The sequence below is a fragment of the Perca flavescens genome, chromosome 16 (assembly GCF_004354835.1).
Source record: "Perca flavescens isolate YP-PL-M2 chromosome 16, PFLA_1.0, whole genome shotgun sequence".
Taxonomy (NCBI): domain Eukaryota; kingdom Metazoa; phylum Chordata; class Actinopteri; order Perciformes; family Percidae; genus Perca; species Perca flavescens.
The window spans coordinates 28,078,668-28,103,549 of record NC_041346.1 but is presented as its reverse complement, the minus strand read 5'-3'; the positions used below and the strand labels follow the sequence as shown (position 1 = coordinate 28,103,549).

The following is a 24,882-nucleotide window of genomic DNA, read 5'->3' as shown; positions in this document are numbered from 1 at the left end:
TGATATTTGCCGTATTTGCCCTATCTTTCTTGGGTCAGGCACAAAGGAGGTGCCCCAAAAGGGTCAGAGGCCCCTGCAATCGGGCCCAACGACCTGGAGCGTTACTTTACGTTACGTTTTTCTCTTATAAACGTTTTTGGTCATTTTCTGTACCTAAATTCCCTTCAAATAAACTGGTATTCACTCGTATGAAACTGCTCGGGTGTGGCTGTGCTCTGTAGGATTACTCTCTTGCCTTTGTATTGACTCTTTGTTTGCTTTTCTCACTGACACCGCGCATGCTCCATATGTCTCCTTCATTGTGCCCTGTCTCCCCTAAACTAAGCTAGCTGTCAATCCACTCAGCAGCATCACGACCAGGGACGCTCCAGGCTCTGCGGACACTCCTATCAAACACATTTGCACCGGTAAGGAGACACAAAATATGCGTATTAATCTTAAATACAGCGCTTAGCTTTATTGCACGTGCATTGCAATAAACGTTAACGTGACTGATTGCTGCTTTGATAAGTGCGTTTCTCTCCAAGGTTAGCCTAGAATGTTTAGCGATTTAGCTAACGTTAGCTCTGTTATGTAATGATATTTAGCTTTGTAATGCACAGTTTAATCCTTGTTTTTTTTTCTGTGATAGTGCAGAGATTAATGTTAGCCACGTATTTAGCAACTTTATTAGCTGGGTTTGTGGCTGTCTAACTGCCTGTGAATGTGTGTGTGCGTGCATGCGCGTTCGTGTGTTTGGGGAGCAAGAACAGCACAACGCACGTTAACTAACTAGCTATAACAGGTAGTTAATGTCAGTATCTATCAGTCATCCTTTTATTAACAAGCAAGCATGTTACTGCAGCTCACACAGCAGTTAGCTAGCTAGCAGTCTGTCAACCCCCCATCCCTCTTTAACTGGCCCATCTGCTGTCCTTTGTCCCATATAAGAGATGCAGCACCAAGCAGTTGTTAATGCAGAAAATACAGCATTGTGCACATGGGATATTTTTCTAAACCGGATGTGCATACGGTCGGCACATCTCCAGCAGAAGCATCCCAAGGATGAGGGCCTTTTTTTTTACAACCTTGAGAGAGCCTTTTGTTCTGATGCTTGAACAGGATAAGATCAAATAAACCTTCATTAAGTCAGGTTGTAGGACAGCAATACAGATCAATGGAGAAAGGAAAAGTAATACACAAGAAGAAGTATATACCACTAAAATAGGAATAAAATAGAACTGCATTAAAAAATGACAAGGTAAAGTGACAGCAGTGTGATTAATGATGCACAAATTGTAACATATTGATAAGATAATATAGTGCAAACTGGTAAATAGTATGAGGTGAAAGGTAGTAACATAATACAACGTAATACATTGGATAGTACAAAAGTATAACATTTCAAATAATCGATAAGACTTGGTACATTAGCTATGAAATGTAATTCTTTATGCTCATATACAAGGTTAGATTAATATTTCCGGGTGCTTGACTCTTAATGTGCACCATTAGCTTCTTGGTTCAGCCGGACGCAGAGCTCATATGTTGTTAGCATCCCAGCTGCCTCTAAAGCAGGGGTCTCAAACTCGCGGCCCGCGGGCCAATTGCGGCCCATACAATACGGTACGCCATACAATCAACACCGTAACACCACATATTGTGTTTCGTTATTAATTTTTTTAACGCTATTTAAAACACGCAGCGTATTCGTTCAGCTGCATTTCCTTTCCCTGCTCTCTTCCGTCTCTCTGTCACTCACACGTCTCTCTCTCTCTCACACACACACACACACACACACATACACACAGATACGAACACCGATACACACACAGATACAGATACACACACACACACACACACACACACACAGATAGAGACACACACACACACACACACACACACACACACACACACACACACACACACACACACACACACACACACACACACACACAGCCCCTCCCCTCCGTGCACACAGCGTCTGTCTCCATGCAAACAAGGCGAAATTCACAAGTTGACGAAAGGTTGGTGTCTCGTGAACACCTTTACACAATCACACATTAAAAAGTGCTATAAAAATATTTTATATTCTGAATACAATGTTGTCAGTGTGTTAACGTCGGAGTCCCGACCTGACTCTTAGCAGACAAGCGATTGGGCCTGCTTTAGAAAGTTAACTAGTCACAGGTTTGCGGTAAAATGCAGTTGGGTTGTCGAGGTCAAAACACTATATGTAGCAGCTGTGAATCAAATAAATGTATTATTATATATTATATTATAAATAATCTTATGTCATTTTTTGACTGAGAAACTAAGAAGGTTGCCAACGAAAGCTTCGCTGCAATTGTTTTGCACCTGACAACACATAACTTGACTGCCGTGTAATATGGCTTAAACATGAGAGTGGGCGACTCCACATTAATGACTTTCTCTCCTCCAGCACACGATGGCTGTCCCTCCTTCATACTCAGACCTGGGCAAGACTGCCAAGGACATATTCAGCAAGGGCTATGGTGAGTATAAGGTCTTAGACCAAAGACTGAATTATTTACTGTCAGGAACAAATCTGGTGTCTCAGGGAGTCGAGCTGTTCTGCTAGTGTGCAGATGATATAAATAGATTGATTGAACAGTTAATATTGGCGAGAGTGGGGCAAACTGCAAAAGCAAGCATCTATATATATATATATATATATATATATATATATATATATATATATATATATATATATATATATATATATATATATATATATATATATTAAATTTGTTTTATTAATTTCTGTGGGTCATCATGATTAGGTACCAGGAAGTACATAATATATATATATATATATATATATATATATATATATATATATATATATATATATATATATATATATATTAGGGCTGCACGATATGAGGAAAATATGCGAGTTGTCCTCGATTCAAATTCAGATCTGTAAAACTTAAGTTTCTCCACAAAGAATCGTGCAAAAGCACCACATTAAATCTTGTCTTTTCCAAAAATGTCAAACTACTCCTTAAATCTTCTTTGATTTATTTTGCGGTGTCCCTAGGTTTGTAAAAGACTTGGGTGCTCGTATTTGGCAGAGGGTTAAAGGGCCCTCCCTTTGAGAAAATGTTGTTTTTCAATAAAAAAAAAAAAAAAAAAGGAAAAATGTAATTTTCAAATCTATGTCCAAAACATTGGAAAAGCTAGAGCAGTTATTAAAATAAATAACACTCAAAAAGACCAAACTTGCTAAAGAAGTCCACTGGGGACCAACTACATTCATCAGATCCTCTGAGGAAAGTCATTTAGTTAAGTGTGATGCTCATATTGATTTTACATTTATTTGGCTAAGGTTATGCCCAAAACGGCTTGGGTGCTGCCCCTAGGCTTTATAATGGTTGGGAAAACACTGGTTGGACTCCCTTTTTCATGGTTGTGGCTAGAAGGTGTACAGCTACGGCCGGAAGTCACGCAAAATCTAATATAATAATATAATTTAAATACTTTCACCCAGGAAACCAATGCTTGTTCCTCAGGAGTGTTATTTATTTTTATTTTATTTTTATACATTTTTGGGGCATTTTTAGGCCTTTATTGACAGGACAGCTGAAGAAATGAAAGGGGAGAGAGAGAGGGGGGAACGACATGCAGCAAAAGGGCCGCAGATTGGAGTCGAACCCGGGCCCTCTACGTTGACGAGTAAACTTCCATACATGCGCGCCCGCTCTACCAACTGAGCTATCCATGCGCCCCTCAGGAGTGTTTTAATCCAAACCCTCCTGGTGTCCTCGGGTCAAATTTGACCCATTTTTTTCAAAAAGTTTCTATATCAGAAATTTGGGTTTCTTTCAACCAAACTGTCAAAGAAAATAGAAAAACGCAGATAAAAAAAAAACGCCCCATGTAGGCTCAGTCCTTGGCAGCGGCCCGGGTTCGAATCTGACCCGTGGCCCTTTGCTGCATGTCATCCTCTCTCTCTCTCTCTCTCTCTCCCTGTTTCCTGGATCTCTTCAGCTGTTCTAAATAAAGGAAAAATTCCCCAAAAATATCTTAAAAAAAAAAAAAAAAAAAAAGTGACAAAGAACTTGGGGGAAAAAATGTCGACTAAAATGACAAGTTTTGAAAAAGAACAACAAATTGACGAAAAAGTTTTCATTTCAAATGTTGACCCAGAAAAACTAAAGGTTGCATGGTCGACAGGAAGACCACACAAGGGTTAACCGCTGGCTATATTTTCTCGGCTAAACCCCTAAACCCTTCTAACCACAACCCTTTCCCGCTCAATTACTGCAAAAACAACAACAACAACAACAACAACCCAACTCTGTCTTGTGAAATCCACCAGGCTTTGGAGTTGTGAAGCTGGACCTAAAGACTAAATCACAAAGCGGAGTGGTGAGGACCCTTTTCTCTTTTTACCTGTTGTTCATGTAATAGATGCTTTGTGCCTAGTGCATCTCCCTGCCTTCCCCTTGTCCTGCCATCACATTGGCAAACATGCTGCACTATCTAACCCTAACACCCCCAAAATAAGCCTCCAGTCTGCACATCTGTCCCTGAACTCCCGCGCCCTGCTGGAACCTGGTTTCCAGGTTCCCAGGAAACGGTGCTGCTGCAGACCTGCTTGGCCGAACTTGTTTGTGCTCTGTTCGAAAGAAAACATGACAAACCTGTGTGTTTGTTTTGTGGCCTGTCTGTCTGCCTCCCTCTCTCTCTCTCTCTCTCTCCCTCTCCTAACCGCTGCTCTGTCTCCATGCTGCTGCCTTCTGTACCGGACTGCTCACGCTCTAATGTAGATGGTAAGATCGGTGCCAGAGCTGACAGCTGTTTATTCATACACTGACCACCACCACCATCCATGTCTTATTTCTCTCTTTTTTTTGTCTTTGTGATAGTCACTCATACAGCATGAATATCAATGTGTTTTTATAACAATTATTTGTTCTCTACGTTCTGTCACGTCACTCTCAATTAGATCTAGCTCGTAGAGTCTTTGAGTCTGTCCAATTGCCTCATTTTTATGTCAATTAATTGTCTTGATTAATTAATTAATCATGTGGTCTCTAAAAACAGTTACAGTCCGCTGGAAACTTTTTTCGAATCTCCAGTTAAGTTTTTAGCACTGACCTCATCTAGGGCCCTATGGAATCTGTCTCATAGCTTTTTGTACATTCTCAATTTCATGATTACACTAATGATTCTGCTATCACAGCAACGACTGGGCTCTAGATTAATGCTGCCGTCAGTCTGTGAAAAGAAAAGATACTTGCCACCGGGCTTAACAACTGTTTTGAGGGGGGGGATCCTGCCGGTTGATAAACTTGGACAACAAGTGAAAGGTTTTACTCTCCTTTTGTAACGGTGTGACTTCAGATAAAGTATTAGGGGACCACTAAGGTCTATATAAAAGAGACTTCAGATACAGTATTAGGGGACCACTAAGGTCTATATAAAAGAGACTTCAGATACAGTATTAGGGGACCACTAAGGTCTATATAAAAGAGACTTCAGATACAGTATTAGGGGACCACTAAGCAGCATGTCATAGGACCTTTCAATAAAGTAATACAAAATAAATGAAAGATCCACTGAAAATAGGACATTTCTGTAAACAGTCTGTGATATATAACATTATTCCAGCATTACAAAACAGTAAATATAATAACAAAAAAGAGGAAAAAAAAAAAAAAAATCAGGCGCCCGGATAGTTTAGTTGGTAGTATATAGAGGTTTGCTCCTCGACACAGCGGGCCCAGGTTCGACTCCGACCTGCAGCTCTTTGCTGCATGTTATTCCCCCCCCTTCTCTATCTCTCTCTCTCTCTCCTTTCATGTATTCAGCTGTCCTGTCAAAAATAAAGGCCGAAAATTCACGTTTAAGAAGCTGGAATCGGAGAAATTGTGACTTTTTTTTCATAAAAAAAACACTCGAACCGAATATCGTTATAGCTGATGACATTTAAGTCTTCTGATCATGTATAAATTAATGCAAATAGAAAGAAAACAAGGGCCACAACAAAATGAAGCAAAACATTTGAAACGGTTAAAAAAAAAAATAATAATACACTGACGATGGTAAAAAAAATAAATATCTAAATCAGCCTCAAACTGAGAATTGTACATGCTCTCTGTCATATTCATAATGTTCATCAAACGTCTCAGCATGTTGTTGTTTTTTTTCACACGTGTTACTAATGTCCTGCATGGGTTAACGTCTGCTCGTCTGTCAGCTGTATCGTCTCGTGTGTTAACTCATATTCTTTAATTTATGTCTGTACAATTTAATAATTATTAAGTTTTGTCTCATCTTTGCGGTCTCTCTCTATATTTTGTGAATGCTTTGGATATTTTACAATATAATCTGTCCTCCTGTGGTTATTTTGTGTCCGATTGACTTTTGGTCAGAGGTGGAAAGTAACAAATTACTTGTGTTAGTGTAGTTAGGTCGTTTTTTGTGTACTTTTAGTTTTAAAGTAGTTTTTAAAATGTGTAGTTTTACACTGTTAAAAAAAGTAAGTAAAGTAACTTTTACTCTGAGTTTTATGAACTACTTTTCACTTTTACTTGAGTAGATTTTTATACCGGTAAGTTTACTTGTACGTAATTAAAAGTGAATCAGAGTAATAATACTTTTACATAAAGCGGTGGTGTTTGTTACCCCACCTGCTGTGGTAAAGCTCTTCTCTTTACAGTGCTGTAGATTACTGAGGTAGCGTTACCGGGAGGTCATATAGTCACGATGAATGGTTTGCTCGGACAGAAAATCATTCATTTGCAATAAGAGAATACGTTACAGATGCATCATTGCATTTCCAGTGTTGCATACGGTAACTTAACCTACTTTGGATGTCTCGTGAGCTAAACCGGGTATCACCGTCACTGTGTCACGAGCCAAAGCATTAAGAGGTTGTGTAGCAACCAACGTAATAATAACTTAGATTAATATAGCGCATTTCATGAAACCCACGGACGCTTTACACAAGTAACGTTACAGGGTGACAAGGGAAAAGAAAATACTAGGCCAACACGAACACGGACTAAAAGGATTAAAACGTCCGCGCTAAATGGAAGGGGGGCCTAATTTAATGTTGGCTACTGACGTACAGCCACATGGCGCAATCTGAAGTTATGAATGAAATGACATATTACATACCTGAGGGCCAATTGGGGGACGTTTTTGAATAATTTACAATCGCGTGTTGGTCTCCATCTGTTAAAGTGCCCATATCATGAAAAAAATCCCTTTTTCTGGGATTTGGGGTGTTATTTTGTGTCTTTGGTGCTTGCTTCCACACACACAAACTTAGAAAAAAAAACATCCATGGTGTTCTGAGTGAGATACGGGTTTCTGAATATGTCCTGCCTTCAGTCTCCGGGTGAGCTGGTCAAAATCTGCATGGCTTTCTACGTCACTATCCAAGACGAGGAGCCTAGGGGGCTAGCGCTAGCATGTTAGCTCGTTCTCAATGGCAAAACACTGCTACAACACACACTAATTCACCCTAATCTACAAAATAAATTGTATAGAACTCCTTCCATGTCCCTGTTCTGCAGGTATTCCACGCAAAGTTGGAAGTGCGACCTCATTTAGAAGAATTCTCCCGGCTAATCCTGCCTTGTACTGACCGAAGTTGGAGAAACAGCTAGCTAGCTCATGTAGTCCTTACCTAGCTACTGAGCATGTGCGACTGACAACAGAGATGTTGCAGAAGTTGCGAAGTCTCACTCTGTAGCTAAAACAGAGACCTGACACAGGGTGAAAATAGGAGCTGCAGCAATGGACAGTACAACAAAAATATGTAAACCTATTCTGATATAACCTCTAAATACAATTATGAACCTGAAAATGAGCATAATACAGTATGAGCACTTTAAAGCCCAACGTGATCGTTGTCTTTCGTTTTAGCTTTTAGTTGTTCTTTGTTTAATTTCCTTCTTTCCTGTGATGGTCCTGCCCAGTATCAATCATAACTACAGCAGATAACTTCTGAAAAATAACATTAAAATACAATTAGGCCTAAATAAAGAAATCTCCTGCTACCCTTTACCTGGCTGGATACGCTAACAGGCTTTTCCGGTGTTACACCGAAATCAGTGACCCGTCAGATTGTGTGCTCTTCGTGGGGAAAAAAATCGTACCCGGGCAGATGATTTACTAAAAACTATATAAAACTAGCGTTCTTTTCACGGTTTGTCTCGTTTGCTGTTACAAGTCATTTATGATCATTAGATGGACAGTTTGAGAAATGTGTAAAAGTTACATATAGTGACTTTTAGTAGAATATTTTTTTACTCTTTCCACCTCTGATTCTGGAACATTAATTCAATTAAATGTATTTTTTTACTCTTTCCACCTCTGATTCTGGAACATTAATTCAATTAAATGTATTTATAATGTAAGTAAATGATATAGTATAGTAACAGTAATGCTTGATGTCCTCTCCTGTCAGGAGTTCAACACATCTGGCTCCAGTAACACGGACACAGGGAAGGCCGCCGGCAGCCTGGAGACCAAGTACAAGATGAAGGAGCTGGGCCTGAGCTTCAACCAGAAGTGGAACACGGACAACACGCTGGCTACCGAGGTCACTGTGGAGGACCAGGTACGCTCCAGTAACATGAAGTCTTCACACTCGTTTCTGCAAACTTATACAATAGCATTGTTTGAGTCTCACACTGGTCTGTGGTTACTTTACCTACAGCTGACTCAAGGACTGAAGGTCGCCTTGGATACGTCTTTTGTACCAAACACAGGGTGAGACCACATTTATTTGTATCACGCCGCGTGGGATTACATGGAACATTACGTAATAAGTATAAACTGTGGGTCAGGCCTGGTAAAAAAACACTGACTGTAAATATTAATGGACAGAGCATGAGTGACGTCACTCATTTGGTTTGTGGAGCTCTGCTATGAGTCGTTGAGTATGCTGATGTGAGGATTTTAGACGTGAGGGAGGAGCCGTAGACTGTTGGGCATTATCTGACTGTGACACAGAGATGGCAACGCCGCTTACACTCTACGTTACGTTACACACTTTCACTGGCAATCTGAATGCAACTGCTGCTGAAAGCTAGCATACATAATTCGAGGTAAAGTTTTAAATATATCTTTGTCCCATAGTTATATTACATATAAGACAGGCTGCGGACTGGCAATCACATCACAGCCACACCCTAAAACACCCCCTGCTTTATCGCCCATTTTAAAATCAACAAGGCCATAATTCAAAAAATGAACACCATTCTGTGTTGCAGAAGACTTCAAACTAGCGATTGAGACCATAAACTCATTATGAAAATGTTTACTGAGGTAATAAATCAAGTGAGAAGTGGGTCACTTTCTCATAGACTTCTACAGAAGGGGGACTACCAATGAAAATTAGCACTTTTGAGCTAACTCGGGAACATTTACATTGTTTCAATGTTGATTAATGTTCACTGTCCCCTTTCAAAAATAAAGAAATTGAAAAAAATTGAAGAAACAGACCTCTTTTAGCAACCGCACGTGTCGCCCCCTGCTGGAGTTCAGATAGGATGCAGGTTGAAGGCACTTCAGCATTGGCAGCACTTTGCCGAACCGGATGCTTTGTCCATTAATATTATATAATAATATAATAACAGTCTATGGTAAAAACTCATATTTCTGTTCTTTTGGTCAATAACTAGCTGCTTTTTTCCACACGTTTTCAAATTGGAGAATTAGATTCTTTTTTTTTTTTTTCCTATTTTGAAAATCTTCACAAATATATGGTTTTATATTTTATAACAAATGCTTAGTAATGACCTAAAACAGCTGCGCTCTGTAGTTTTTATAAAACAGGGGGAGGAAATAGTGCATTTGTTGGGGAATATTTTCAGTAGTGAGTATGTGGGGCAGACTGAGATACTTTCACTGTTGGTTTTGGTCTTTTCTTTGGCCTTTGGGGACAATAAGAAACATTTGAATTGGGCTCTAACTAACGATTATTTTTAAAGTTAATTCATCCGTCAGTTGATTTCTCGATGACGTCCTCAAATGTCTTGTTTAGTCCACAACTCAAAGATATTTAGTTTACTGTCACAGAGGAGAGAAGAAACTAGAAAATATTCACATTTAACAAGCTGAAATCAGAGAATTTACTTTTTTTCCCATAAAAAACTACTCAAACCAAATCTTGTAGTTAATGACTAATCCATTCATCTTCACAGCTCTACATATGAGCAGTGAATATTAGAGATAAACTAACATGAAACTCTATGAATCTATTTTTCAGTAAGAAGAGCGGGAAGCTGAAGACAGCCTACAAGCGCGACTTTGTGAACCTGGGCTGTGACGTAGACTTCGAGGGTCCCATCATCCACGCCGCTGCCGTGTTGGGCTACGAGGGCTGGCTGGCCGGCTACCAGATGGCCTTCGACACGGCCAAGTCCAAACTGGCCCAGAACAACTTTGCCCTGGGATACAGGGCAGGGGACTTCCAGCTGCACACCAACGTGTGAGTGCTCCTGTGGTTTTTAAACACATCAGATTCAGTCTACTCGTCATGGGGAGAGTACTGTGGCTCTGCAAAAAGTCTGGAACAATAAGACCATTTTCACAGCAGACATGTTGACATGTCACGGTAGGAAAAGCACAGGTGTTTTCAAAACCATTACTGATGGCTGCATTCCACTTAGGAGATACCCTGGTATTAAACCATTAATGATGGCTGCATTCCACTTAGGAGATACCCTGGTATTAAACCATTAATGATGGCTGCATTCCACTTAGGAGAGACCCTGGTATTAAACCATTACTGATGGCTGCATTCCACTTAGGAGAGGTCCTGATTACGTGCATGCTGACTCACTGAAATAGCTTACTGGGACACTTACTGGCCCCAAAAATAATCTTTAAAAAACCTCCTCTGAGCTTCGACGTCACCAATATGTAAATCAGGCGTATGACGTCATGTGGCCAGGGAGGACCCTGATAAATCTGTGTGCGTGAACGCCTCTTGATCTTCTCTGTCTCAGCAACGACGGGACTGAGTTCGGCGGCTCCATCTACCAGAAGGTGAACGACGAGCTGGAGACGGCGGTCACCCTGGCCTGGACCGCCGGCAGCAACAACACTCGCTTCGGCATCGCCGCCAAATACAAGCTGGATAAAGACACCTCTCTGTCTGTGAGTGCCTGGTTACAGCTCTGTTGTAAAGGCATAGTGCTCAAAAGAAAATGTTTTGTTTTGTTGTTATGTTTCACGTCCTATCACGTTTCCCCCCCGCAGGCCAAAGTCAACAATGCCAGTCTGATCGGAGTCGGCTACACCCAGAGCCTTCGGCCAGGTAGGCTCCTTTTCACCGCAAATAATCTAAATACAACCTGGAGTCCTCCTCAGTGGGGCACTTTTGAGGAGTATTTCCATGTTATGCTACTTTCTACTTGTACTCCGCTACATTTGTCTGACAGCTTTAGTTACTTTTCAGATGACAGTTTTTCCTCCCCTTCCTGTCCAGTAAAAACCACGTATCTCCAGATGTGCTGATGTTGAATGTTTGTGATAAACTGAAGGATGAAGTCTTCCTTTATGTGTTGAGAAAACTCTACTTCTTGAGCTAAATAAAGTCTTTAATAAGCCTCTTGGATCAGCTGGAAAATGCATCGTAAGGCTATGTTCACACGTGTCGTCTTTTTCAACAAGAAAAAGTTGACTAGAGCGCTTTTTTTAAGTAAAAAAAAAAAGCTGGCAGCGTGTTGATTCCAAAAAGCAGCTGAGAGCGTCTTTTGTTGCTATAACAACAGCTACAGTACTTTAGAGCGCTATGTGGAGCAGTGCTAACGTTAGATAAAACAAAGTGGTGGAGCGAGCTAGCAAGAGAACAGAGAGATTGAGCAGTACTAACGTTAGATAAAACAAAATGGTGGAGTGAGCTAGCAAGAGAGAGAGAGTGGTGCTAACGTTAGATAAAACAAAGTGGTGGAGCGAGATAGCAAGAGAACAGAGAGAGTGGTGCTAACGTTAGATAAAACAAAGTGGTGGAGCGAGATAGCAAGAGAACAGAGAGAGTGGTGCTAACGTTAGATAAAACAAAGTGGTGGAGCGAGATAGCAAGAGAACAGAGAGAGAGAGTGGTGCTAACGTTAGATAAAACAAAATGGTGGAGCGAGATAGCAAGAGAACAGAGAGAGAGAGAGTGGTGCTAACGTTAGATAAAACAAAATGGTGGAGTGAGCTAGCAAGAGAACAGAGAGAGAGAGCAGTGCTAACGTTAGATAAAACAAAATGGTGGAGTGAGCTAGCAAGAGAGAGAGTGGTGCTAACGTTAGATAAAACAAAGTGGTGGAGCGAGATAGCAAGAGAACAGAGAGAGTGGTGCTAACGTTAGATAAAACAAAGTGGTGGAGCGAGATAGCAAGAGAACAGAGAGAGAGAGTGGTGCTAACGTTAGATAAAACAAAATGGTGGAGCGAGATAGCAAGAGAACAGAGAGAGAGAGTGGTGCTAACGTTAGATAAAACAAAATGGTGGAGTGAGCTAGCAAGAGAACAGAGAGAGAGAGCAGTGCTAACGTTAGATAAAACCAAGTGGTGGAGTAAGCTAGCAAGAGAACAGAGAGAGAGAGAGTGTGGTGCTAACGTTAGATAAAACAAAGTGAGTTCCCTGTACAGGGAGCACCCGGTCATATCGTAAAACTTTTTTGAAGATCCGTGGTTCTCACTGGACAGCGACCCTACAAACATACGATGGTCTTATAGAATATGATGCAGATTACAAGATTATAAACTACCCTCCTTTTACTTTAAGTACTTAAACAAAATTTTGCTGAAACATACTTTTAAGTCAAGTTTGTTTTATACGGGACTTTTACTTGTAGTGAAGTATTTTCACATTGAGGTATTAGTACTTTTACTGAACTAAAGAATCTCAATACTTCTTCTACCACTGCAGATATCATACATGAGACAAAGTAAGTTTGTATCTGCAATCAAACACCAGCTACATATCTGAACACATTTTCTTCATTTGATGGGAAAATTCAACAAACCACACTACCTACAAAAATCAAAAACGTAGGAGTTCTTATGTTATGATGGAGTTATTTTTTTTATTTTTTTTGTGCATACAGCTTCAGATTTTTCCAAAAGAAAGCTTATTGTCCTAGCCCTACTTAATACTTTGACCAATATGACTGTCAAACAGGTCTTAAATAGGGCTGCACAATATATCGTTTTTTATCGTCAGTGCGATATCAACTGGCGCATTATAGATATCGTGAATGGTTGCGACATATCGCACTAGACACTACAAGATTTTTTTATGTTAGTTAAAAGAAAATATCAGTAGAGAACTGCACTTTAAAGTGTAACTATTGTTCTTTTTTATTGTCAATTCAGTGTTCAGTTTGTTCAATAAAAGAATGTTAGAAATGATTTCCTTTTTCAACGAGCAATGTGTTGTATTTTACAAGAATACTGAAAGCAGCAGCAACATTTTAATATGTTCATTTATCGCAAGTAATATAGTTATCGCGATATCCAACATCGTTATCGCACAACACATATTTTCCTCGTGTATCGTGCAGCCCTAGTCTTAAACTGATTTTATATTTGGTATTATAAAGGTTTTATAAAGTCTTACCTTTTGGCTGCAGGTGTGAAGGTCACCCTCTCAGCCCTGGTCGACGGGAAGAACTTCAACGCTGGCGGACACAAAGTCGGGATGGGCTTCGAGCTGGAGGCATAAAGGGGCAGAGAACAAAGAAAAAGAAAAGACCCGAACCACATCCCAACACACTCCTCTGCCCCTCCCCACCACCACCACCTTCATGTGTCTTCTCTCTGGACCCCCACCCCTCCCTCACACTTCCTCCCACCTCTTCACACATTTCACGAGCATCTCTGACAGTAACAGTCGAGCCTCAGCATCGACCTCCGAGAGGAGCCGTGAGCTTGTTGATCCTAAAACCGACGGCGGAGCATAGCGGTGGATTATTAGCAGGTTTTACCGTCATTGGAATGAAACTATTTATTTCCCCGTAGGTCTTTGAATGATGTAGTCGTCGGTGTAAATGTGTAGCCTCTGTATTAGGCTGTTCCCGCCTTCGTTAAAAGCATGCAAGGATGAAAACGTGCAGATGCAGAGCTAAAAGCTTGTTTGCTTGGTTAAAAAAAGAAAATAGGAGTTTTCTCTTTTGTTATTTATCAGTTTGAGCCTTTTTGGCTGTATTGTTGCAATCTTTGGACTATTGAATCCATATAAATGTTCTGTTACAGCCCATTTCATGAACGTATGACTGGAATATCGAGGTGGGTTTTAAGTTGAGCGGTAAAGACTTATAGACATATTAAAGACATATTTTAAACGGCTTTACAGGGACAGTGAAAGATTCTCCCGAGTGATCTTTTAATCCATCGTGACTTTCGGTAGGTGAAATCAATGTGGTGGAATCTTCCGGTTGCGTGCGTAGTTAGTTTTGCATTTCTACAATATTGTTTTCATCTATCTGTCTCGGGCACATACGTCACAGAGGAAAAAAGGGAGGATCATTTTTGCATCTCTCGTAGGTTATCTCAGCCGTTGAGTGGCTCAGGCTGATGTTTGCTTGATGGCCAGATGTTTGCTCATGTTGCTCGGGTGGGGGGACTGCACTCGTTGCTGTCAGCGCTCTCTTTGTCGAATACAACCTACACTCCTCAGATATGTACATAAAATACAGTTTGTCCTCCCAAGTGTCTCCGGTCAAAACACTTCATAGGAATATGTAAAAGGTCTGGTGTCTGACCATCTTATTTCTTTTCTTTTTTTTCCCCCGGTAATCATACATCAAAATGTATGTATGTTTTTTTTTTTCTCAATCTCATCGTGTCATCACAATTATAAATCTCATTTTTCTTTGTCACTTAGACACAGTACCTCATTTCTTTTTCCAATGTCGAATAAGGGAATTCTAATAATAAAGAAAATTGAAAAATATTGCCTGAAAGTTGTGATTCTTCTCTTCATCCACATATGGTAGAAACAGTACTTTGATGGGTCGTTTGAACTCCACTAACCTTTTTAAGCCTTTTGTGGAGCTTTAACCACATCTTTCTTTGCTCAGTTGTCGTCGCTCCTCCAACAGACCCCGTCTGCTGAGAGAGACTGAGATAAACAACAAATAGTACCAGGACCCTGAGTTAAAGCTCTGGTAGGGATTTTAGTTTTGGCGTCATTGGGCAAAAAAATCTTTTAACATGTTGTAATTCGAGTAGTTTGACAGAAAACCATAGACAATAGAATACATGGACACAGACTTCGACGGAGACCACTGAAGTCACTTTTTTACGGTGCTGGCTGAGCGTTACTGAGCAGCCTTCAACGGAGCTTGACGACGTAGATGTGACGTGAGCAACGTGTCTGATAGTTGGAAGTCTTCTGGTAGCTGTGCCAAGAGAAATCTCAATCATTCCCAATCTCACAGAGACGGAGAGTGTAGGTATATGTAAGGAGATAACATAGGCACAGGCTAAGGGAAAGGGAAGTTTGGGGTCCCCTGCTGGAGCTGCTCCCCCCGCGACCCGACACCGGATAAGCGGACGAAGATGGATGGATGGACAGGCTAATTATTGCTAACTAAAATGTTAGTTAACATTAGTAATTAAACTTAAACAGCTAATGTAAGTCCAAACTGCCTGCGAGCTTCTCCTGTACTATATGGTAATTCCTCTATTATGTGACAGTAAGTCGCGTGGTTATGACCCAATCGTTAGCCTATTTTTATAAAAGCGTCTGCTACGGAGCCATAACGTGAGCTACAAGGTAATGGAGCCTTTTATACATTGTCATGTTTCTTTGGAAATAAACAATGGACAAATAGAGTCTTTAAACGCTTCAGATGTGAAGTTATTCGCTGTCAAAGTGACGTCAAAAGGAATGGGAGTCAATGGGATGCTAACGGAAGCTGATGGCTTGTTAGCCTAGAATTTCCCCATAGGAGGGACGCTTTCTGGATGCTCAATTACCCCCTTGGAGAAAACCAGACTTCTGTACTTCCTCTTGGCTCTTTTTCAGGCTTTACAAAATCTAGCTGAGACTTTGGCCAATCACAAGTCATTTCAGAGAGAGAGTGTGTTCCTATTGGCTGCTCTGGGCATGCAACAAAGAGGGGAGAGAGAGAGCTGCAGGAAGAGGTCTCACTTTACTGCTAAATTCTGTCTTTCTTGGTTTTCTACCCACTGCTGCTTTAAAGTAATAGTTTAACATTTTGAGAATTTGCTTTCTTGCAGAGAGTTAAATGAAACAATTGACTCTGCTCTCGATGTTAAACATAAAAGTCACAAAGCCAGCAGCGGCTTAGCTTAGCATAAAGACTGGAAGTCGGAGGAAACGGCTAGCCTGGCTCCGGCCTACAGCACCTTTAAAACTCACCTTTTAATTATTTATATTTTGTTTAATCTGGAAACAAACTGAAGTGTAAAAACGGCATGTTGTGGTTTTAGGGGGTTCGTTTCCCCCGTCTCGATGCTAAGCTAAGCTAACAGGGTCAGGCCGTAGCATATTTACCGTACAGCCGTGAGTGTCTCAGCAAGAAAGCAAAACAATCGAATTATGAAAAACTGAAGAGGGAACTAGTCTTTATAATTACATCATATTATATTTCACAATACGTCAAACTATTCCTTCAAGATTTCCTCCTTTGTTTTGTCAAACAAAAAAAGCGCCATATTACGCTTTGCAAGAAAAACAACAACCTCACAGTCGTGTTTAAATGGTGTATTTAATTTCAAGGCACTCACTACACATTAAACGTTAATATTAAGACTGTAAGATACCTGAATACAGGACATAAACATATTCATATTCTCATCAGGTCAATAAAAATCAATGCTAGTGCGAGTCTGTGTTGCACTTTGGATGTCAACGTGTAGTATATCCATTCAAAACCATCTTTTTTTAATAAATACACTTGTAAGGGGCAACTTATTCTCAAACAAAGAGAATATATCTCTTTACATCTCAGAGTATGCAGGAAAAATTCTTCTACGCTACCAACTTCCCATCTGCAGCTCCAAGGAAGAATCAATTACTTAAATACCATTACGGTTCTTATAGAGTATATCATTAATGAGTACATCCACACTGCTGACTTGCACTAGCATTAATAAGAGTTATGCTGAATTCTGACAAAAATCAAAACTTCTAATTGTCCTAAAATGCGTTAGTAACTGATGCATTATAAATATCTGAGCTTCCCTTTATACACGAATGAATATTGGTCTTGCTCATCTCTTCTGTGTCGGCTTGAGCTGCCTAATATGTAGTAGTTAAAAGGGGTTAAAAGGTCTGTTCACACAAATTATAAAAATATATCTATTCTCATTTACCTTTCGTTGTGTCAAGCTGTCTACAAAGTTTTGTGTCGGGTTTTTAAGTCCATCTCTCTGAGATTTCTGCCTCCACCTACAGTGGAGGTGAAGGAAATTCAATTTGCTCACAAAATTTGAAAATTACATTTAAACAACAATAAGAGCCTTCTGAGCATTTTGACTTTTTAGAGAGCAATTATAATGTTTATGATTTTCACCCACTTAATTTAGCGTGTTAGCATGCTAACATTTGCACTAAACACAGTGTACAGCTGAGGCTGATGGAAATGTAATTAGTTTTCTGAGGTATGTGATCGTTAAGTATTTGACAAATGAAAGTTGTGACCTGATGATGGCGCTGGATGAAAAAAAGTTAAAGGATCTTCAAAGGGATTACAGTTCATCTTGAGGGGAACACGTATGTCGGCACCAAATGTTGTGACAGTGACAGTCGTTCAGAATATTCACTCAAAACCAAAATGTAAACTTGCCTGTAAGGGCTAGAGGAAAAAAAAGTCAGAGAATCAGTCTTTGAGTCAAGGATCGAGCCTCGCAGGACTCTGCAGATTTGTACCAAATTTCATGGCAATCCATTCAATTGTTGCGGAGATATTTTTGCTCAAATGTTACCCTTCAAGGTGGCGCTAGATTCAAAGTCAGACACTCACCAAAGTCATTAGGCTTCATTCTCCGGGGAACATGAATGGTTAGATAAATTTGCATGCCAATCCATCCATCAGACCTTTTTCACAGCAGACATGTTGACATGTCACAGTAGGAAAAGCACAGGTGTATTCAAAACCATTACTGATGGCTGCATTCCACTTAGGAGAGACCCTGGTATTAAACCATTACTGATGGCTGCATTCCACTTAGGAGAGGTCCTGGTATTAAACCATTACTGATGGCTGCATTCCACTTAGGAGAGACCCTGGTATTAAACCATTACTGATGGCTGCATTCCACTTAGGAGAGACCCTGGTATTAAACCATTACATATGGCTGCATTCCACTAAGGAGAGACCCTGGTATTAAACCATTACTGATGGCTGCATTCCACTTAGGAGAGACCCTGGTATTGGGCATGCTGACTCACTGAAATAGCTTACTGGGACACTTTAAGTTAAGGTTATCAATTTCAGCTGAGCTTTTTCTACTATGACAAGTCAAAATGTCTGCTGTGAAAAAGGTCCACTGTTGCTAAGATATTTCAGTCCGTACCAAAGTGGTCAACTAAACAACATCGCCATCCCACGGTAATCGACACACCTCACCGTCGACTGTTTTTCGACTGAAGAAATAATCCCTATAAAATAGGTTGACAGTGTAAAATTATTTAAATGATGTTGTGAGCAACATAAACACATTTCCACTTACCTCCTTTGTATTTTGGTGGAGGCAGATATCTCAAACTGGGGTCAAATAAAAGCCTAAACGATCTGCATATCGCTAGTTTTTACTCACTGAGCTGAGCTGAACTGACCTTAAAGGACTGTTTGTGTGACCGGGTGCTCTTCACAAAAAAACGCCACATTTCCCACAACAGAGGCGAACCTCTTTAGCGTCCCCCCCCCCACACACACACACACACCACACTCTTACAAGACGGCTCTTGAAAAGCTGTGGCTCCGAGTTGTGTCATTGAAGTTTCATAACCACGTAACCTCACTCGCTCCCAGCGAGGCCATTTCTTCATCCGTCAAAGAATGTGAAACATTCAGACATTTCCTGCGGAGGGATTTCACAGCAGGTTGACTTTAGCGACCACTTGCTTGCAGCCCGTCTGGGAGTATTGGTGCCCTCCTGCCTCGGGGTAATATTCAATCTCCCCCGCGAGCCTCTCTATGTTGGTATGATCCGGGTAGAAGCCCTCTCGAGTCATTTCGTCCAGGAAGCACTCCATCACGTGGCCTTTCTCCAAAAGGCCCAGAGGTAAAACGTCCGCCTCTGTCCACAGCGGGTGAAGCTTCGCCAGGGTGCTGCGTAATATCGGAGTCAGCTCTTTCACGAGGTGGCTATGACGACCCGACGACGACGACGACGACGACGCCGCCGCCGCCATAGAATTACTGGAGGAGTTGTAGAGCATGTGTTTGGTGATGTGCGTGTGGCCCAGGTTGCTCAGGAACAGGTAGATGGCGTTCAGGTACTCGTTGGACTGTTTGGAGGCCACGAGCTGCAGCAGGGCGTCCAGGATCTCGCCGTGCATGTGCTCCGCCTCGTCGAAGATGAAGAGCGGGATCTTCTCCTCCTCCTCGGCGCGTTCCACCATCTGCGCGATGAGGGCGGCCAGGTCGCCGGCGCACTGCAGTGCATCCGCCTCCTGGGGGCAGTGGTGGAGGACGTAGTACTGCAGCACCAGCGTCTCCCCAACCACCGAGCGGAAGTGTCCCGCCAGGAGGCGCCCCAGGTGGCTCTTGCCCACGCCGCTGGGGCCGTGCAGGGACACCACCAGGGGCTTGTTGTGGACGTAGGTGGACAGGTAGTCCTTCAGGTGGGACAGCAGACCCTCCACGGCTCCCTGCTGCCCAAACACCTCTCGCCTCAGCGTCTTCTCCAGCCCGTCCAGGTCGTACCTGAGAACGTGGTCATCGAGGTTCTCGATGGCGTTGTACACCTGAAGAGACACACGGGACAGAGATTTAGAATATCATGGGAGCGATGACAGATAAAGCTGTGATGTAATCTTTATAGAAAACGGTTCGTATACAAGGATATCAAATTGCAACTTTAGAGAGCCACTGAACAAAGCTAAATGTTATCCAGCAACTTTAAAAGGTCCCATATCATGCTCATTTTGTGGTTCATACTTGTATTCTGGGTTTCTCCTAGAACATATTTACATGCTTTAATGTTCGATAAACACTTTATTTTTCTCATACTATCTATCTGAATATACCTGTATTAACCCTTTGTCTTAAACGCTCCGATTTAGCGCCTGTCTCTTTAAGACCATCTCCTGAAAAAGCCCAGTCTTCTCTGATTGGTCAGCATTTCCAGGCCTTTCGTTCTCAGCGTCTCTGCACCATTATTGCAGCCGGGGATTGACTGTAACGGCACTGTAGTGGCACTTTCTACCTATATATAGTATAGTTGTGACGTCACAAAGTTACAAAAGTCCTGACGGCTCGTTTAAAAGGCACAGTTTCTGAATATCATAATGCATTTTTGGCCATAACTCAAGAATTCCTACTCAAATTATGACATTGTAAACTTCACACAAATGTCTAAAACTGCAACAGGAAACACATTGGACCCATTAGAAATGTTGCCAAACAAAGTGATAATAAGGCAGTCACAAACAGCCTCGGCCACATGAACTCACAAAGATGAGGCCCTGAAGCAAGAACGAGCTGTGGGCACTTAGATTTTACTAAACTGTGCCTCAAGATAAGGTAATGATTAATGATTAATCAAGAGTTGTGAACTCTTAAATTAATCGCCAACTATTTTGATAATCGATTCATCGGTTTGAGTACATTTTTATGAAAATAAGTTCTTTTTTTTTATTTCAGCTTGTTAAATTTGAATCTTTTCTAGTTTCTTCAGTCACACTTCACTTCAAGCCCTTAAATGCTTGCTCTTTGGGGGAACTGTTGGGTCTTTGTAAATTATAGAGCGTGGTCTAGACTCTAGACCTACTCTGTGTCCTGAGATCCTAACTTCTATAACTTCTGTTATGATTTGACCCTATAAATAAAATGTTATTGAAATCTTCTGTGACAGTAAACTGAATATCTTTGAGTTCTGGACAAAACAGACATTTGAGGACATCATCTTGGGCTTTTTGGGAAACACTGATCCACATTTTTCACAATTTTCTGACATTTCATAGACCAAACAACTAATCCATTTATCCAGAAAATAATCCAACAGATTAATCGATAATGAAAATTAATCGTTAGTTGCAGCCCTAGTTCAGTCTATATTTACATTGCATCATCACACAGGAATTAATAGTTATACAAATCCCTTACCTCAGTATTTATTCTTATTATTCTTATATCATTTTGAGTTCCTTTACCTGGATGAAGACAATGGCACAGAGCAGGACGAGGCAGTATTTGGCTCGGCTGCGCTCCTGTTTCGGAGGCGCCCTGCACCCCCCTCTGTTGGGATACAACACCCGTTTCCTCTTCCTTCTCTTGTTCCACTGCGGGACAGAGGACGACAAGCTGGACGGGGTGAGTCCGTCGAAGGTGAAGATTTTGGGGCTGGATCTGGGGGGAGCTCCCGTGAGGGGCCCGTCTGCTGCCAACCCCAGGGCCAAGTCCTGCCGCCTCTTCTTCATGGCCCGGTACTTCTGTTTGATGCGCATGACGGCGCTTAGGGACGTGGAGAAGCTGGACAGACCGGGGGCCGGACTGTCCCTGTGTTTTTCACCTTCTTCTTCTTCACCACCACCTTTCATTTCTCCGTCCATCTCTCCCTCAACTTCTCCCTCAACTTCTTCCTCAACTTCTCCCTCTGTTTGCGAGGCCGAGGTGCTGCTGTCTTGGTCACTCATCTGCAGAGAAGAAAAGGGCATGGCGTTAAAGCAGCTACAATCTGGATCAACGGAAGTACATTTCCAGGAAAACAAGGCATTCAAGCCAAAAAAAAAAAAGCAATCTGACGATTTGCCTCAGGGTGTTGCAGCGGGGGCCATGGGGGGGAAGGACGACAATGAAACAGCCCCTTTGTTTTACGTCCTGTTGTGTTCTTGAACCAAGCCAACACAGCAAAAGCAGACTTTATATTACTTAAAGGTGCTCTAAGCGATGTGACGCGTTTTTTAGGCTACAATATTTTTTGTCACATACAGCAAACATCTCCTCACTACACTCCTGAACACACTGTAAAAAAAAAAAAAAAAAAAAAAAAACAGTCTAACTGCCGGCAGTTAGATGAGTGCTTAGGGCCGTCTACAAATTACAACACCGAAAAGAGATGCAACAAAAATATTAAATAAGGTAATGTCTCCAAACTTACCTCAATTATAACGTGTTTCCTGCTTGTTATACTACAGCACTTACTTTAAAAAAAAAAGTTGAATTGATAAATATTTTTGTTGCATCTCTTTTCGGTGTAGTAATTTGTAGACGGCCCTAAGCACTCGTCTCACAGCAGAAACAACAACAGCAGAGAGCAGAAGCCAGCAGGCAAGTGTTATTTACATAAACTTCTGGGGTACTTACAAACTTTCCAATCCATCGTTTTATGATTAAATAAACTATTTGTACTAGTGTAGAAGTTTGGTATCATTTCGGGCATTATTAGTGGGGTCATTTATGAGATACATCACTGGATCCATTAGCCCCTGCGCTAAGCTATTCAGCTGATAACGCTGCTCTACGCTAACTCTCCCAATGTTAGACCCAGGTCTAACATTGTGTTTGGCTCGAGGTCATGGTGCAAAGGACCCTTTTCTTTTGCGGGGTGCAAATATTCCACCAAAACAACTTCCTTCCCGAGACTTAGCGTCGCCCAAGACAGTTTTTGATTGGTTAAAAGAAATGCAAACAACCCAGAGCATTTTCTTTTTCCTTCCTATCCCAGAATGCATCTGTGGTGTAGCCAGACCTTTACTCCACAGCGCCGTGGAGATAGACCTGGGCATGTGAGACCAAAGCAGCTATAATCAATATTGAAGCATTTGAGTCTTTCAGCTCTTTGTTTTGGGGTTTTTTCGTCCACAACTTTACTAACCAGAGTTATTTCTACACTGTAGTATTACCACTTTTACTCAAGTTAAATATCTGCATACGCCTTCCGCCGCTGCAAACCACTACCCATCCTTCCTTTCTGTTATCTTCGTTTAGTTCCTCTTCATCAGCTACAGCCCCGCTATTGAGACCGACACAAACAACCACAGACACATATTAAATTGCCTGGTCACGCTATGAGATATAGAGCAGCGACATTTTGTCAATTTGAGCTACTTCCTGATCTGGCACGAGAAGACCATTTGTCAAAATTAAGGGAAGAGAAGAACTGGATGTCAGACTTTTCTTTTTCAGATTTATGACTTATACACAGTTGTGAGGAAATCATGACGACAGATGCAGCGCAGAGTGGAATCTGGATGGTGTTGAAATAACTGCAGCCAAAGGCTGATTTCTAAACAGAGCTGATAAAATTCCTTTATAGATCGTTGCTCACTCTGCTGTCAGCTGATAATCCTTTGGATGGCATCCATCAAGTTATCTTGCTTTATCTGTTCCATCAACACACTTATTTTGTCATTTATACTTTGATCAGTTACTGCTACTTCGTAGATGTCGACATGGACGTAACAAAAAACTATTTTCCAGGTACGGTGCTGCGGTTTTTCCCTTCAACCATGATATTCAAATCAAGTGATAAATATTTTGGAAAAGCTCCTGCAGAAAGAAGGAAGTGCAATTCATTGAGGAACATTCGCTGGCCTGTGCTGCAACATAACTCTGCCTGTGTGTAAATGCACACAGGAGAGCTTTGTGGCAGCTTTTACATGCATCATAAACTCACTATACATGTTCTGCAAACTGTGAAGGCAAAGTTTTAACCTAAGTTGATTTATCTTCAAATAATTGAACATTTTTTTCAGGTTAGTCTGCAGAAATAGTCACTATTGCACAAGCAGGCAGCAAAATGATAGATTAAAGAAACACTTTGTGTGAAATTGTGGTGGTTACACACTCATCTCTGTGTTTCAAAGCAGGCAGTGCGAGTTAAAGAAAAAGGAGGAACTGTCAGTTACACCCAAAGGAGAACAGGCCAATGACAAAATGCGCCGCATACAAATCCGCACTAATGGATGACATATTCTGGGGAATTTAATTCTGTTCCTGGAACAGCAGCACCAATAACACTGACAGTTCAAATATGTGCATGCATTGTGTGACTGGTATTAAAGTTGGATATTATTCTTGGCACAGGCTAACTTGCTAAACTCGTGTCCTATTTTTTTTTTTTTACTTCAGCACAAAAGAATTCAGCAAAGGGGAGACAAAAAATACACTCATTATCACCTTCACTATCAGAATCTGCCCATCTGCCTGTCTTTTTACATGCATGGACCTGAAGGGACCGTCTACATACCAAACATTTTAGGGCTCTTAAATGATGTTTTGTTGCGGTGTTAAAAAATACCTCTTTTTTTCCCACCAGCTTTTCTTTCCTCAGTTGAGAGTGAGTTTTGGCTGCAAAAACATGAAGAAACCCAAAGCTGAAACACACACAAAGAGACACAAGTTGTAGGTTAGTCGTTTTCTTCAAAAAAAATGTGTTGTGTGTGTGTGGAGTTTCACACAGGAGAGGTACTGAATTACTGCCTCACACCCAGATGCACACACACACCACACACACACACACACACACACACACAAAGCAAAGAGTAGGGGGACAATGAAACATGAGGTCAAGTGAAAACATGCAGGAACATTTTTTTTTCTTCTTACCTCCAATGTTGCTCAAATCTTTGTAAAGTTAAGTTCTGTTTTTAGTCCATAGTTCTTTGAGTGGAGAAAGCAGACAGCAGGTCACAGCAAACAGCTCAACTCAGGAAGAGCCCTCCTATCGCATCTGCTGGCTCCTCCTCTCTATTCTGTCTTCTGTCCACTTCATGCTTTTT

At 41.3% G+C, this 24,882-nt stretch overlaps 2 protein-coding genes across 4 annotated transcripts; one reads left to right on the top strand and one right to left on the bottom strand.

Moving 5' to 3' along the window:
- Positions 1 to 237: 237 nt before the first annotated feature.
- zgc:56235 (Voltage-dependent anion-selective channel protein 2-like) lies at positions 238 to 14,916 on the top strand. Of its 3 annotated transcripts, XM_028601158.1 has the most exons (10): positions 238 to 407; positions 2,423 to 2,495; positions 4,325 to 4,374; positions 4,776 to 4,778; positions 8,429 to 8,581; positions 8,681 to 8,733; positions 10,235 to 10,456; positions 10,977 to 11,127; positions 11,230 to 11,287; positions 13,595 to 14,916. In XM_028601158.1, exons 2-10 carry the CDS (start codon positions 2,429 to 2,431, stop codon positions 13,684 to 13,686), a joined length of 849 nt encoding a protein of 282 aa, XP_028456959.1. In that variant the 5' UTR covers positions 238 to 407; positions 2,423 to 2,428; the 3' UTR covers positions 13,687 to 14,916. The 3 variants fall into 3 exon arrangements, with proteins under 3 accessions (XP_028456959.1, XP_028456960.1, XP_028456961.1); XM_028601159.1 differs by lacking the exon at positions 4,776 to 4,778 and having other exon boundaries at positions 239 to 407; XM_028601160.1 differs by lacking the exons at positions 4,325 to 4,374; positions 4,776 to 4,778 and having other exon boundaries at positions 399 to 407.
- Positions 14,917 to 18,868: 3,952 nt separating this feature from the next.
- Positions 18,869 to 24,882, bottom strand: tor4aa (torsin family 4, member Aa). Its single transcript, XM_028602006.1, has 4 exons — positions 24,710 to 24,882; positions 24,402 to 24,477; positions 21,313 to 21,795; positions 18,869 to 19,905 (listed from the first exon to the last, which is right to left on the bottom strand). The coding sequence occupies exons 3-4, from the start codon at positions 21,793 to 21,795 to the stop codon at positions 19,030 to 19,032; spliced, it is 1,359 nt and encodes a 452-aa protein (XP_028457807.1). The 5' UTR covers positions 24,402 to 24,477; positions 24,710 to 24,882; the 3' UTR covers positions 18,869 to 19,029.

Bases quoted from the DNA above. Each gene is read 5' to 3' on its own strand.
- tor4aa (XM_028602006.1), bottom strand. From the start codon at position 21,795: ATGAGTGACCAAGACAGCAGCACCTCGGCCTCGCAAACAGAGGGAGAA. The intron at 19,906-21,312 runs GTAAAGGAACTC...GTGTCTCTTCAG, and splicing joins GTGCCATTGTCTTCATCCAG to GTGTACAACGCCATCGAGAA.
- zgc:56235 (XM_028601158.1), top strand. From the start codon at position 2,429: ATGGCTGTCCCTCCTTCATACTCAGACCTGGGCAAGACTGCCAAGGAC. The intron at 2,496-4,324 runs GTGAGTATAAGG...GAAATCCACCAG, and splicing joins CATATTCAGCAAGGGCTATG to GCTTTGGAGTTGTGAAGCTG. The intron at 8,734-10,234 runs GTGAGACCACAT...TCTATTTTTCAG, and splicing joins TCTTTTGTACCAAACACAGG to TAAGAAGAGCGGGAAGCTGA.